Here is a 13,824-nt window from a genome sequence, read left to right as displayed (position 1 = left end):
TCCCCAAGACCTTTAAGGCCTCTGGGGCCATGTTCTCCTCCCTCCTTTCTAAAGTCTTCAACTGCAACCACCCTCTCCTCTACTTCTTTAATATTTCAATAAATTTAGTGCACAGAGTTTGGATTGATTTTTTTAAGGGATGGACATATGACTCAAACCGCTCAGGCTGTTTTCCCTTTGGATGTGGAGGTTGGGGGTGAAAAGCTGTCAGACTCATCAAACGTTGGTGATGGATGGAACTGAGTTCTTTCCAGCTGGGAAGAGCCACTAAGAGGGGCCTGTTCCTTTCTTAGCTATCGCACACAGCCAAGGGAGAACTTCAAGGGTTAAGCTGTGGGTATGCTAAGGGGGTTCCAGAGTGTCCAGTTTGAAAAGGTTTTTAAAAATTCTAAAGATTTCCAGTTTTCCCTTCCCCCAACGTGGTGATTACTAGTGTTTGTTTAAATGTAAATTTTAAATTATGCGGGCTACTTAATGATGTGGAGAATCAGTAAATATTTGCCTCACTGCTCTTCCCCACTTCTCTTCCATTCTTTGGGATTAATAGCATCTCAGAAGTTATCATCGGAACATTTACCAGTATGAATCCTAAATCTGGAATTTAGTCATAGGGCAATGCAAAACACCATCACTCGGTTTTATTAGTATTATCATTTTAAACCTCTGAAACAGACAATTCATGGATGTGAACATACCTCTTTAAAACATCTTATTTGTAAAGTTAAGTTTGTGCGATAGTGTAAACCTGGGAAAAGTGCTGTTTGTGAGAATTATATACTAACAATGAAATCAGAAGGGAAAAGTCTGAAAAGTCTTTAAACTAATATTGGCATGCCTGAAATGGAAAACTTGCTATTGAAACATTGCCTCAATGTAAACCTTTGGATGTAAACTTTCTGTTTGTTTGTTAATTACTTCTAAAATATAGCACGTGCTTTCCCCCTTTTTTTTCTTTAGACAGGAAGTTAAACAAGGATCCCGGCACTGATTCTTTTCAAAGTTGTAGACAAGGGAAACTCTTCTTAGGATGGAATGAAAATAGTCTCTCTGGCAAACCTAAGCAAAACAGACTTTGAAATCCTCTATTTTGGATTGACATGGTTGGTTTGCTTGCTTCTTGATTTGTTTTAGGTTTATTTTTATTGATTTATTTATTTGTAGAAAAAAGTTTATTCTTCAAACTTAAGATCTTCCCCTCCCTATTGCCCCCCTCCCCCACTCTCTCCTTTCAATTCGTGTCCACTTCTGTCAAGGATAAGAACATTCTGGGCCCCAGTGGGGGGCGGGGCTGTTAAGAACAGAACATTTTGCTGCCAGATTTGGGAAAGGAGAGGAGCTCCTTATTGGAGTCGTGGTGGTGGTGGTGTGGGGGGAAGTTTGCCAGATGTCCCTTCAGCATGTCTGTGCTGTTCCCCAGAGAGCGACCCAGGGTTCCCGTTTCCAGTATTGCTCCTTTGGTGGTAGCCCAGGACACTGTAGTGTTACTCAAAGCCTGGTTCAAAGTACTGTGCCTGAATATGGGGTCGTGAAAGACCCCATCCACCCAGTTTCTGAGACTGGTGACTGGGGAATCTTGGTGCCTATCGAGGCCACCGGGAACCGACACTGCCGTGGAAGAAGAAGAGGAGGCAGATGAGGAAGAAGTAGAGAGTCCTTGGCGCTTCAACATGCAGGATGGGTACTCAGTTTGGTTCAAGGAAGTGGCTGTGTGAGCTAGGGACCAGATCCGGGGCTTGGCCTCCAGGATCTGGGACTCCACCGGCTGCTGGAAGCACATTTTAGAATCACAGCCTCTCTGTCGCCCTCCCACTACTAGGTCTTGATCACATTCATCTACCACACTCTTGAGGCAGTTCTTGGCCCGCTCCACATCTTCCTCCAGCTGGACGCCTCCAGGGAGCGACATTTTGAGAGAGGTGGCAGACTCCTTGCAAGGGTCTCCTGGACAGTCTGCTCCTCCAGAGGCAGCACGCATGTGGCCGCTGTCCAGGTGCTGGAAGGCCGGCTTCAGTTCGCACTCTGAGTTCTCAGACTCTATCGGGTCGAAATCATCTAAGTCACTTAGCTCGAGTTCCTTCTCCTCCTTGCGGACACGTTCTTTTTTAGGATGGGAGTGGGGAAAGGCAAAAAGAGAGACATCTACAAGTTAACAAAGCAACACACTAAGTGGTTTTCTTTTTCATCTCCACTAAACCTTAACCCATACTCCTAAAGGGACTCAATAAGGAGTCAAGGGAATCAGAACCTTTCCTTGCCACCAACTCTCTCCAACTCTTTCCTCTCTCCACCAATTGTCCCAAAAGACAGTTTGGAAAGGGACAGTGATTGCTCAGAGTGGATCATAAGATGACCAAGGGCCTAGAATAAAGACAAATTGTTTGCCCTCTTCCATCCTTTAGGAATATTACAACGAGCATCTTCTCATTCTACACCACTACAGGCACCAGTACACATAATTGGATTGAAGATGCATCTTTTCCCTCCCTCTTCCTACCCAGAGCCAAATGTTATTACTTCAAACCAACCCTCATTCTTCTCATTTTTGAGATGGTCTTCCTGGGACTCTTCTTCTCCCTCCTCTTCCTCCTCATAGGGTCTCTTCTCATCTGAGCATTTGTTTCGAGGTGGCCAAGTCATCTTGTTCTCCTTCTTGAGCCTCCGACGAGCATTGGCAAACCAGGTGGAGACCTGGGTGAGGGTCATCTTAGTGATGATAGCCAGCATGATCTTCTCACCCTTTGTCGGGTAGGGGTTCTTTCGGTGCTCCTGCAGCCAGGCCTTCAAGGTGCTGGTTGTTTCCCGGGTAGCATTTTTCCTCCTTGTTCCCCCATCCATCGTGCCGTACCTGGGAAACATAGAAGAGAGGTGATGGCAAAGTAACCCGGGTCAAGCAGACTACCACGTGGGGGCTGCGTCAGAAAATTAACCCTTGCGACCAAAGCAGTAGAAATCCTAGGTTCGGTTCTGTTTGCTTGTTGCAGTAATCTTTGTAGCACCAGGTGGATAGACAATATTTGTTTTTAATTTAAACACACACAAGGGGGTAAAAATCTGCTTTCAAAACCTTAGCCTGAAATGAGCAGAGCGCTTGAGCAAAGTTGAATCTGTTGGACAGTTTGATAACCCTCTCTCCAATAGAAGCTATTTAAATGACCTCAGGGCGTAAATGTTAATAGACGTATAGTTAATAGGATTCCTTTATTAGTAATCCCTCCTACCCCTTTGTTCAGGAAAATGTAAAAACGAAACGCAGAAGATGCTGGACTGTACCTGAATATTTAATGTACACAGCCAAGAAAGGTCACTAGCGCCCAGTGGGCGTAAAAGGTTGGAATGGCTTAAATAGAGTTTCAAGGTTTTAGAGCTAACGAACACCGCGAACTCACGAGTGACTTGTCTGTGAGTGCGAAAGGGGTCCGGGCCCTGCTTCAGGGTCCAACCGGTTTGGCAAGGAACTCAAAACAAGAAGAAAGATTTCAGGAGAGGATAAAACACACCAATCACATTGGGGAAAGGGGAAAGGGGATGGTGTGCACCCAGGTGGGTAGGAACCCCTGGAGTGGGAGTCTGATTGGCCGCCTTGTCACATTGAAAACAGCGAATTCACCAGGCTTGCTGCAAAGGCCCCCCTCCCCTTACCCAAAACCACAAAGGAAGAGAGAGGGAAATACAGGTGAGAGTTTTGTCTGGGGCCTTCAGTGCTTGCCTGAGTACGAGCGTGTGTGTGGTCAGTATGTTTTTAGCTAGGAAAGAGGGACTTAGGCTCTGTCTGGGACCCGTATTTCCCATCTCACTTCTTTTCTCCCCCCTCCCCCCACCTCCAGTGTCCCTTGGGCTAACCATCAGGTGTTTCGGCCTGTGAGCCCATGGCCTCTTCTGCTATTTAAAACACATGTTGTATTCAAACAGCCAAATATGAAAACTCACAAGAAAGACTGTACTGGTTGATACTTATTACACTACGTGGGCAGCTCAAGCCAACGGAATCTGCTGAACCACACCTCATACCCCACCTCTAAGGTTTTCCCTCGATATACCCAGGAGAGGGTGTACCAAAGATTTACGTCTCCTTTCTGCTTAGTCACTTTTCAAAAATGAGTGGTCATGTGAAGAAAGTCGCCAATGTATGGCAACCCACCAGTACTTACAGCTTGCAAAATATGTATGGAAAACATTCCCTTTGGAATTCAGGGGGTTGAGGCTGCGGGGCAAAAGCACACTCAGTGCCCTTTCTCCTCGATGGAGCTCTTTAATTGTTACTTCTTACCTGTCGTATTGATACTGGCTGAGCGTGTGGTCATAAGGGTAGTAAGCGGCTGCTGCCTGCGTGATGCCCGCATGCGCAGATCCCGTCCCATCTTTCGAGTCGAAACTATTCTGTAACATTAAATCAAGCTTGTCGGTTTATTAATCTTTTTATTCCTCGAGGGGAATTAAACGACAGTAATCTGGTTACATTTCTGATGGAATACAGAGTATGTCCCTAGCAATATCTCTACTGAAAATAAAGTTCCTTGTGAAGCCTTTATTTATTAGCTACAAGACACCTATTAACTCCGGTTGCTACAGATTGGAAGTAGAAAATGTAAATAAAACTATTTTGTATTCCTCTCCCCTCCTCCCCCCCACCTCCCCCCCACACACGTCTTCTGGTGATGAGGGACACTGCGGATGGAACATGAAATCAACATATAAATATTATAACCTCCGCACCTGGAGCCCAAGGCTGAGGACAGGGCCTGAACACAGAACTCTGGTGACCCAGAGAAACTTTGCTTGAGATCGACCCATTCATTTGCATTAGGAGAAAAAAAAAAAGGTTCTGTCAATTCTGACCTAGAAATATGTTTATTAACTTTGGGGTAAAAAACAAAAGCGGGGGAGGAGAAAAAGGGGAAAAGAGGAAGAGAAAAAAGGAGATAAAGGTGAACAGGAGGCGGGAAAAAAACAGTAAAGAGAGGAGAGGGATAAAGAAGTTCGAGTCGGGGAGGATTTAGAGTACAGCTCGAGGCCTGGGGTGGGAAGTGAGGGGGCGGGGGAGGGCGACTGATTCCTAAGACTTTAATCCCAAGTGCTATGGAATTTCAGCGGGAGGGAGATCAATAGACACATTAACCCTCACTATAATGATGCCAAAGGAAAAGCTCATTCGAAAGTGTATCGATTCCTGGGGACCTGGACACATGGAACTTTAGACTCTAAGCCCCAGTAGCTCCTGCATCATTGGCATCCGTCATTAGCACCATTACTCCATAGCACCTAGGAGGCAGCGATTTATTGAGTATTTGACTCTACTACTTTTCCGGTGAAGACCCCAATGTCCATGAGCAGATAGAACCAAGGAACTGTCTTGCGAATGCTGAACATGAACTTTCAATTATCAGCCCTACCTATCTCTAAGCACCTACATTGCAAGAGGACAGTTCCACACGAGGGAAAGATTCTCTAATTCTCATCTCTCTCTCTCTCTCTCTCTCTCTCTCTCTCTCTCTCTCTCTCTCTCTCTCTCTCTCTCCTCTGTCTGTCCCTCCTCCCCTCTTCACTCCCCTCTGTCCCCTCCTCCACTCATCCCTCTCTCTTTACTCTGTCCCTGACGTGTTAGCTCAATCTCAGGAATCATAAGGGCCAAGTTTGTTTGAGGGATATCCCGCACCCCTCTACCCTGGGTCCAGAGCTTAGCTTACCAAAGAATAGAAGGCAGAGGCTTCAGTGCCGTAGGTAACGTAGTTTCCATAGCCCTGGGTGCCGGTGTAAGGGTTCCCATAGACTCCCAAGGCAGCTGCGGAATTGAGCTCATGCCTAGCTGTGGCCAGCAGCCTGCTCTCGTACACAGGACAATAGACTGGGGTCTGAGCTGAGCCAGCTGCCCCGGAGTCTGCTAACGTCCGGCCACTGGACTCACAGCAAGTAGTCAGGGAATTAGTGGTCATGAGGAACTAGAAGGAAGAAAGAGGTCTTGAGGGCAGAAAGGGCGCTTGAGATGAAATTAGTGAGAAAGAATACATTTCCAGTATCCACAGAAAAATGCCTGGGGTGGGGGGAGAAGATAGGGAGGGGGCTTCTGTTAGCTACTCTCTTTCTTGCAGCGAATGGAGATCTGGCATCTCTTGAAATGTACCAGCTCAATGCCTGCTTGTTGGTGAAACACAGTAACTCAGACCCGTACATCCCGCCCCCCTCCATTACCTAATGGGAATGTATTTTGGGAAAGAGGGGCTTCTGATTATCCAGAGTATCTAGAGGAAACATTCCCTTTAAATTCCCTTCTTTAAAGGAACTTTTGCACCGTTCCCATATTAAAATGATTTGACTCCTCTTGCCACATAAAGGTTGCCCCTAGCCTTAGAACCCTTTCCCCTAAAGTACCGTGTTTACATTAGCTCCAGATTTCAAATGGCCACACTGAGACAAACACTCACATCTGTTATTAACCTGCTGTCTTTGGGGTATTCCCCAATGTGACTGACTGCAATTACTCATTTAAGGCACTTTGCTGTTTCCTCTTCAAAAACACAAGATCTGGAGGAGCAAGTGATACCTGGAGGGGGAATAGTTCTCTTCCCCAAACCTTGTTTCTCTCTCCCAACCCAGTTCGTCCCCTCCAGGTTCTACTGCGAGCTCCTATCCTTCTCTAAATCACCTAGAAAGGCAGAGGAACCTAACTCTCTCTCTGCGAACGTCGCTAGCACCGCGGTTTAACCAATTTCACGCTCTTCCGATAGCTCTTCACTTTACCCAAGCAACCCCGCAGCCCGCAGCCGTTCGGAAGTGGCCAATAATCATTGGCATTTAATCAATTATCCTCCGTGGACCATCAGGTCTTACCTGTGGTGCAGAAGAGTAAGGGTATCCAAACTGAGGGTATGACATGGTACGGAGGTTCCCGGTTATCAAGGAGCGAGGAGAAACGTCTGCTCTAACACGCTACCGCAGCTGGGCTCTGCTCTATCGTACCAACTGATTGGTGACCAGAGGTTCCTAGATGCTTATAGGACGAAGCAGAACACCATATTTAATTTATCTACTTACATCTTAAAGTTGTTTTTTTTTTAACTGAGGAAAAAGTGATCAGTAATGATCGTAGCTATTCGTTTAGCCCCGGAAAATAGCCACATAGGGTACGGAGATGGGCCAACCCGTGCCGATACAAATACATATTTTTCAAAAGAAAACAGAAAAGAAAACTCGCGGGCAAACACGTCAAGTCGGATGTACATTGTTTTAAACAGCGAAGACTGACGTCAGATAAAACCTACTCAAACTGACCTAACTGCAGGTTTAATATTCATTTGAGGCACATCTGATTGTGTGTATGTGTGTGTGTGTGTGTGTGTGTGTGTGTGTGAAGAATACACAAACCTGCATGTATGGCTGCATAGAGAACGTGAATGCAAGTGGGGAATACACGAGGAAAACAAATAGCACTTTTTATGGTTTTCATCTGAAGAATCAATATTGCACCGACTAATGATTTTTTCTCCTTAGTCACTGAAGAATGGTAAGCACTTTTAATTAGAAATTAATTAATGAGCAGCTGCTTCTTCCCACCCCACTGTAATAATTAGTCTCAATTACAAATGAGACATATGAAGGGACACACGAGTGAGTCTTCATTTAAGATTTAATCAACAGTTAAAATTAGCACTAACATTGGCAATAAACCACAGGACAACGACTTCTATTTTCTTTGTATCCTCTACTCCAGATGGGTTACTGAATATAAAACTCTTAGGCTCAGGATCTAAGAAACAACTGAAGGCAGCAACATTTGCAAAGCAATGGATCTGGAGAAAAACCTCGACTATAGTTCTTGTTTTCAAACGGGAAAGTATACACATACACGTATATATTTGTATATTTATGTATGTATTTAAAATATGTATCTCCAGACTCTTCTCACAACCTATGGAACCAATGGAACAATATGGAACAATCCTAATCTGGGTTTTCAGAACAAATATCTCCCCAAAGTGTTTTGCACATTCTTCTTTCCAAATCTCTTTTAAGTCTGGTGAATGTTTTATGCCCTCCCCCCAACAACCTTGGGCGAGTTTCCTTCAGCTCTCTGGGTCTCAGTTTCCTTATCTCTAACGTGAAAGTTTTAGACTAGATTTTTAAAGTCCAGTCCAACTCTCATGGTTAGATCCAATCTAACCATAGGTCTTGAATATCCAAACTGCTTCGAGGAAAGTGAAACAAAGTCTTCTGCCACTCCAGGACAACTGAGACCCTTTGAGACAAGTTTCTCAAACTCTAACCACTTCTTTTAAATTCCTTTCCAAGCACAAGGTCCTAAGCCGCCCCCACCAGGTCCCGTGGCCTCCAAGTTCAGTTCGCAGCAACCCCAAGCAGGTCCCCTGGGCTTCCACCTTCCGTCTGTCACTGTCTTTCCCTCTTCTTCTTCCTACACGTACCCTCCCCCCCCTTCTCTGAGGAGTTAAAATATTCATAGCTTCATGGGGGGGGGGGCGAGCGGGCGGGGACGCTTAGTCAAATCAGTCCTCCCTTAGCAAGAGATGGTCGCACACATCTGGAGTTCTCCCCAACCCTGTCATAAAGACTCTTTACACCTCCCCCCCCCCTTTTCCTGGCGTGGCAGATTGGAGGAAGAAAAAAGCTCACTTACATGGAGGCACGAAGGCCCTTTAAAGTTGTTCTGGGAGCAAGGAGACGAAAAGCCCACATCCATTATTTTCACAGCCTCCCCGCTAAGATTGCGGTTTCCAAGCCAGAGCTGATTCCCCTCCGCCCCCGGCGCAGAAGCTGCCAAAATGCTCTCCTCTACCGGGGGTGGGGAGGAGTCCGGGGTGGTGGTGAAGAAGCGTAGGGGTAGATAGTCAGAGAGTACTAACCCCAATACTTTCTCTATCCCATCCCAGGTTAGAGAATCTCAAGTCAAATCCTACTTTCAGAGCCTGGTTTATCGGAGTCATTGGACAGGCTGTAAAAGGATCTCAAGCCACTTATAATTATAGCGCTTTGATTCGTCTTGCCCTCCACTGACAAAATCAGCTCTTGGCTTCCTCGGGTCTCCTTTCCTTCCTTTTCCTTTATCCCTTTAGTAAAGAAAGGTCGAAAATGCACCTACAGTCAAAATTCCACCACCAGACTTGGGGACACCCCCATCTCTAGATGCTGCCCAGTGCGGGTCAGGGAGGACCGAAGGTAACCCTTGTGGTTCTGGGCCGCTCCCAGAGAGCGGAGGGCAGCTGAGGGAGGGTGCCTGTGGGAGCCCTGGCAGCCCAGCGCAGGGGAACTGCTGCTCGGTAGTGTGCAGACTTGCTCAGAGAGATTCCTGGGTTCAGACATGTGAATAGCCCCAGGGTCACACTCTAATTAATGATGATGTTCTCTTCTTCTCCCCAGCTGGAAGACTGCCTCCCAGAAACGAATCTGCCCACTCTGACAGCTCGATTGAAGGTGATTGATGACTATCTGGAGACCACAGTACACATAATATAATATCTGCTGCGTAATTGCTTTAATTTACAGATGAAAATACTAGTTCTCCGATCGAGTTAGACTATAGTAAGCAACGTCCTAGCTGCTTTCAAAGGAAAGGCATCGGAAATAATGAATAGCAGATCCATGCAAATTATTCAGACAGTTTAGCGTCTGTAGCCGGGAGAAATGTAAAAAGAACACGAGTCAAATGACATTAATAATTGTTTTTGAATTCTGTATTGATTTCTTGGCGAGCTGTTTATTTCATTCTCACCTGCATTGCTAATATCACCTTCGTGTAAATAATAAGAAACTAGCCAACGGGCCTTCTTATAGAAATGAATCTCTCTCTCTCTCTCTCTCTCTCTCTCTCTCTCTCTCTCTCTCTCTCTCTCTCTTTCCTGTGGTCTTTTCCTTACCCACCCCCCTCCTCACTCCAGTAGAACAAGGTACTTCTTTTAATTAATTCTTTCTTTTTTTTTTTTTACACATAACTTGTTTACAACCTTGTAAAGAGTCTGGAGGTAGGAGATGAGTGGTGGATTAGATAATTTATAGCAGAGTATCAGGAGAAAAGAAAAGACTCATTAGAAGATTTGTTTTGTCTTCGATTCCAATTGTTGTGACATTGTCTGGGGGTTGTAGTGGTTGGGGTGGAGGAAGTTGCTTATTTAAACCCTCAGGGACCAGTCACCCAGTCCACGAAGGAAACTCCATCGTCCTTATTTTCAGACTGGCTCCTAGTTGAGCACTACAATTAGCAGATTGAGCCTGTGAACACTTTTAAGCAGTTGTGACAACCCCTCAGTTTCCCCAGTGTCTGGTATCCCCTTTTCTTCTGCTCCTACCACAAGCAATTAAGCAAAAATTCGTCTGAACTGCACAAAATTTGAGAATCTGATAAATCTATTAATCTTTAAAATACCAGATCGGATTCTATATGTACATTCCTTATCTATTTATATAGCTACAGTAATCTTCTACCCTGCATCCTTAATGCAATTCCTTTGCAATCCCCTTCCCCTTGGGGGGGGAGGAGGTGTTATTGTGGGTGCACAGAAGGTCCCTTTATTAATCACTGTACAATTCTGTCATGTTTCTTTCCACCCAGTCCGTTCTTCTACCGACAACTCTCGGCCCTCCCTAGGGCCCTGAGTCTCCCTGGTGTCGTGATCAGTCAATGCCCTTCTGAAATGTCATTCCCAACTTCTGTTACCAAACAAGAGACTGGAAGTTATTCTTTCCCATCTCTACCCTCCTTCCCTTATGGGTCTCAGTTCTCTGGGCCCCGACTTTCCTCTGCAAGCTTGACCATGGCCTTTGCTTTAGTCCACCCTGACTATAGACTGCCTGGCATCTTAGCGGTGTTGGTGCCTGAGCTCAAATGCTCCAGATGCTTTGCCAGCCCCTGATGAAGAAGCTTCATCTCCTGGCTTTGAAACAGACCTGAATTTAAGTTGCCCTTTAGTACTGTGGGACAGCCACTGACCTAAAGCACATAGGCGGAATTTTAGTGCCAGAAAACATTCTGCATATGCTCCACATACATCATTGTCCCAAAGTCTCTTTCCTACAAAAGATACAGCCCTAGACAAGGGACCAGGATTTTCCCCTTCCTTGTCCTTGCTGCCAAGCCACAAGGAGTCATCAAAATATCCCTTATTAGGAATGAATGGCTACAATCTCATTTATCTAAACATCTTGCAATCTTACATACATGCATACACAATACCTACATATATATTTGTATATACACTAAGCCATATCCACAAATATGCTTTTAGATGTATCCCCAGTGTTCAGTACTCTCAGTTCAGTGCAATGGATTGACTATACCTAGGGGTCCAAGCGAAGCCCCACGGTTTCAGCATGCGTGCACTTGTTAGAAAAGCTATAGGGAGAAGAAGGTCAAAGCCAAACACTGAACAATTCCCCAGCAGATTCACCTTCAAAGTTCGAGAAACTTAATTGTAAGGGGAGGGGGGTGGGGGCGTGTGTGGAAGGAGAAATCAGCCTGTCGCTGGAGCAGGCCCCTGGGCCAGAGAGCCAGGTAGACCGGTGGAGGTCCTAGGTGAGGCAAGCCCGGGGGCTGCACAGCCCCAGATAGCAATCTCAAGCGGACTTGACTGCATTTTCCTCTTCTCAGGTTCGGGAGGTGCTGAGGGTGAAAGTTCCTTTGAAATACTTGGGGTCTCTGGAATACATAGAGGGACTTTAGAATGAGAAACTACTGTCTTAGGCTATCTGGTTTCTGACAACTCAACAATGACAAAAACTACGGTGTTGTCCAGTAGGGGAGTGACAGGAAACCGAAGGCAAAACACGACTTTTGCCAAAGGCTGGTAGGACTGTTCCTCCCACTTCCACTCTGGCGCCTACATCCACGAAGAAGTGTTTTGTTTCAGAGGCAGTGCTAAGACAATCCATTTCTATTTAAGTGGCCCAGGATGGTGGCCCGGGGGTGGGGGGTGGGGGGGGAGTAGTGGAATCGCAAGCTCCCAGGGAGGCCACCTCTTCTAGTACAGAGCCCATTTGGGGTGTCATAGCGCTTTGCTCAAGAGGGCAAGGCAAGGAGGTGGGAGTGATCCAAAAGACCCGGGTGGCTGCGAAGTGGGGTAGGAAGGGCGGCGGGGGTGGGGGGTGGGGGGGTGGGTGTGCGGGGGTGGGTGGGAGGTGGAAGGGTGGAAGGCGTGAGAAGGATCCTTCTTTTCCGTGGTAGTTTTTGCCCGGTTTCTCGGGGTCAGGTGAGAGGGGCTGCTGGAGAGGGAGGGGAGATAGCAGTCTGAGTGCATGAAGGCAGGCCTCAGATTCAGATTAAAGTACTTTTCAATTTATTCACTTTTGTCACTTGACAATTCGGTTTTTCTGTCCTTTCTCCCTTTCCCTCTCTCCCCTCCCTTCCACTACCCCACTCCCCCCCCCCCCCCCCATTCACCAAGCCTTCGCCTACTCCTAAATTTCCAGCACTACTCAGTGGAAATGCTCAGCATCCGCCCAGGTGGACCAGGAAGCTAAGGGCCGCGGCTCCAAGAACTTGTACCGCCCCCCCCAACTTCCCCGTCCCCCCCCCCCCACTTCCACGCTCTGGGTCCCAGGGCAAAGGCGCTGCATTAGTGGACACATGGTTCACAGGGGAGCCATGGTCCCTTGGGCTTGTGATTCTCAGTGATTTCGTTCTTAAGCTTCCCACTATTAGCTTCTTCTCTCCTTCCTCCCCCTGCCCCCACCCCACTGCCCCCCAGCCTCACTCGCTTTCTTCTTCCTGCTTTTTCTGAACTCTGGGCAGCACCTGGCTTGAAATCCATCCCCCCCCCACCCCAACCCCTATCCCACTTCGTCCCCTGACACACACTCCACCCCACCTCTTGCGGAAACCAAACTTTGTTTCAGTCAGAGTAAATCCGATTTTCTGCAAAGTTTGCGTTGTAAGAGCCTGGACCATGGAGGAGCTCTGTACCCTACCTTCACTTTCGCGGAAACGTCGGATCCATCTCCCTTTCCCTAAGAAAACACACGCACGCGCGCATACACACACACACACACACACACACACACACACACACACACACACCCGGCTTAAGCTCAATCTGCACTCAGTCCTAGGTAATCATTGCACAAAACCCATGGATGTACCTACGCTCCTCTCTCCCGCCCCTACTTTTCTGCTCCCCGAGTTTTATGGGAGAAAAAAGCCGCCTCATCAAAAAGAAATGGAGATCGGGAGGGGCATGGGGGTATAAGGAGCTGGGGGCTGGAGGAGGTGTGAGGAATGGGGAGGGGATTGGGGAGTTGAGGGGGTTGAGAGATATTTCTGTACCTGAGAGATCAAGCCAGGCTGCAACTCTGATCTTCCCGCGAGGGCTTTTCCATTGCTGGGGTCCTGGTCTCTTTCCTGTACCGGTTCACTTGCGGAGAGCTATAGAGAACTAATGTAGACATTTCTCAGTGTATAACACCTGACTGGAGTGGAATATGCCTTCCTTCAGTCCCTAGGCGCCACAATCACTTCACTAACCCCTGTACCAGAGTGACGTTCAAGTGAATAGCTCCACTGATCACACTCTTTCCTGCTGATTAACACTTTCCAACGCGAGCAGTAGTTCCCAACTTTTCCTTTGAAAACTCGACCTCGCGTATGCATTCTTGGGGGTTATAAGTGCTGGGCTGAGTGGCGGGGCGCGCGCGCGCCGGGGGTGGGGGGGACGTGTGTGTTTGCTGGGGGGGAGGAGGTTGCAGAGGTTCAAGGAGGTTAGGGAGGAAGAGTGGACACCGCCATCAATAACAGGTCAGTCAAATCAGTGCTGCCACTCCAGATGTTGTCGGGGTGGCAAACAATAATTGCATTGATTCTGAAAGGACACGAATGTCCTCCGTTTAACC

General features: G+C 47.1%; 1 protein-coding gene and 1 long non-coding RNA gene across 5 annotated transcripts; one reads left to right on the top strand and one right to left on the bottom strand.

The window, feature by feature from the left end:
* Positions 1-614: 614 nt before the first annotated feature.
* IRX4 (iroquois homeobox 4) lies at positions 615-13,511 on the bottom strand. 4 transcript variants are annotated; one of them, XM_036751343.1, is made up of 6 exons: positions 13,262-13,511; positions 6,826-6,985; positions 5,685-5,936; positions 4,268-4,377; positions 2,526-2,845; positions 615-2,097 (listed from the first exon to the last, which is right to left on the bottom strand). In XM_036751343.1, the coding sequence occupies exons 2-6, from the start codon at positions 6,868-6,870 to the stop codon at positions 1,292-1,294; spliced, it is 1,533 nt and encodes a 510-aa protein (XP_036607238.1). In that variant the 5' UTR covers positions 6,871-6,985; positions 13,262-13,511; the 3' UTR covers positions 615-1,291. The 4 variants fall into 4 exon arrangements, with proteins under 4 accessions (XP_036607238.1, XP_036607261.1, XP_036607246.1 ...); XM_036751366.1 differs by lacking the exon at positions 13,262-13,511 and adding an exon at positions 12,907-12,941; XM_036751351.1 differs by lacking the exon at positions 13,262-13,511 and adding an exon at positions 8,627-9,147.
* LOC118843647 lies at positions 8,672-9,676 on the top strand. The gene is made up of 2 exons (XR_005009929.1): positions 8,672-9,165; positions 9,367-9,676. It is a non-coding gene; the product is annotated as an uncharacterized LOC118843647 (long non-coding RNA).
* Positions 13,512-13,824: the final 313 nt, after the last annotated feature.

This window comes from Trichosurus vulpecula, chromosome 1 (assembly GCF_011100635.1).
Source record: "Trichosurus vulpecula isolate mTriVul1 chromosome 1, mTriVul1.pri, whole genome shotgun sequence".
In the NCBI taxonomy this organism is placed as follows: Eukaryota; Metazoa; Chordata; class Mammalia; order Diprotodontia; family Phalangeridae; genus Trichosurus; species Trichosurus vulpecula.
Note: the sequence above shows the minus strand (reverse complement) of the source record. Positions and strands in the feature narration are given on the sequence as shown.

Bases quoted from the DNA above. Each gene is read 5' to 3' on its own strand.
- IRX4 (XM_036751343.1), bottom strand. From the start codon at position 6,870: ATGTCATACCCTCAGTTTGGATACCCTTACTCTTCTGCACCACAG. The intron at 5,937-6,825 runs GTAAGACCTGAT...TCTTCCTTCTAG, and splicing joins CTTACTCTTCTGCACCACAG to TTCCTCATGACCACTAATTC. The intron at 2,846-4,267 runs GTAAGAAGTAAC...TATGTTTCCCAG, and splicing joins AGCCAGTATCAATACGACAG to GTACGGCACGATGGATGGGG.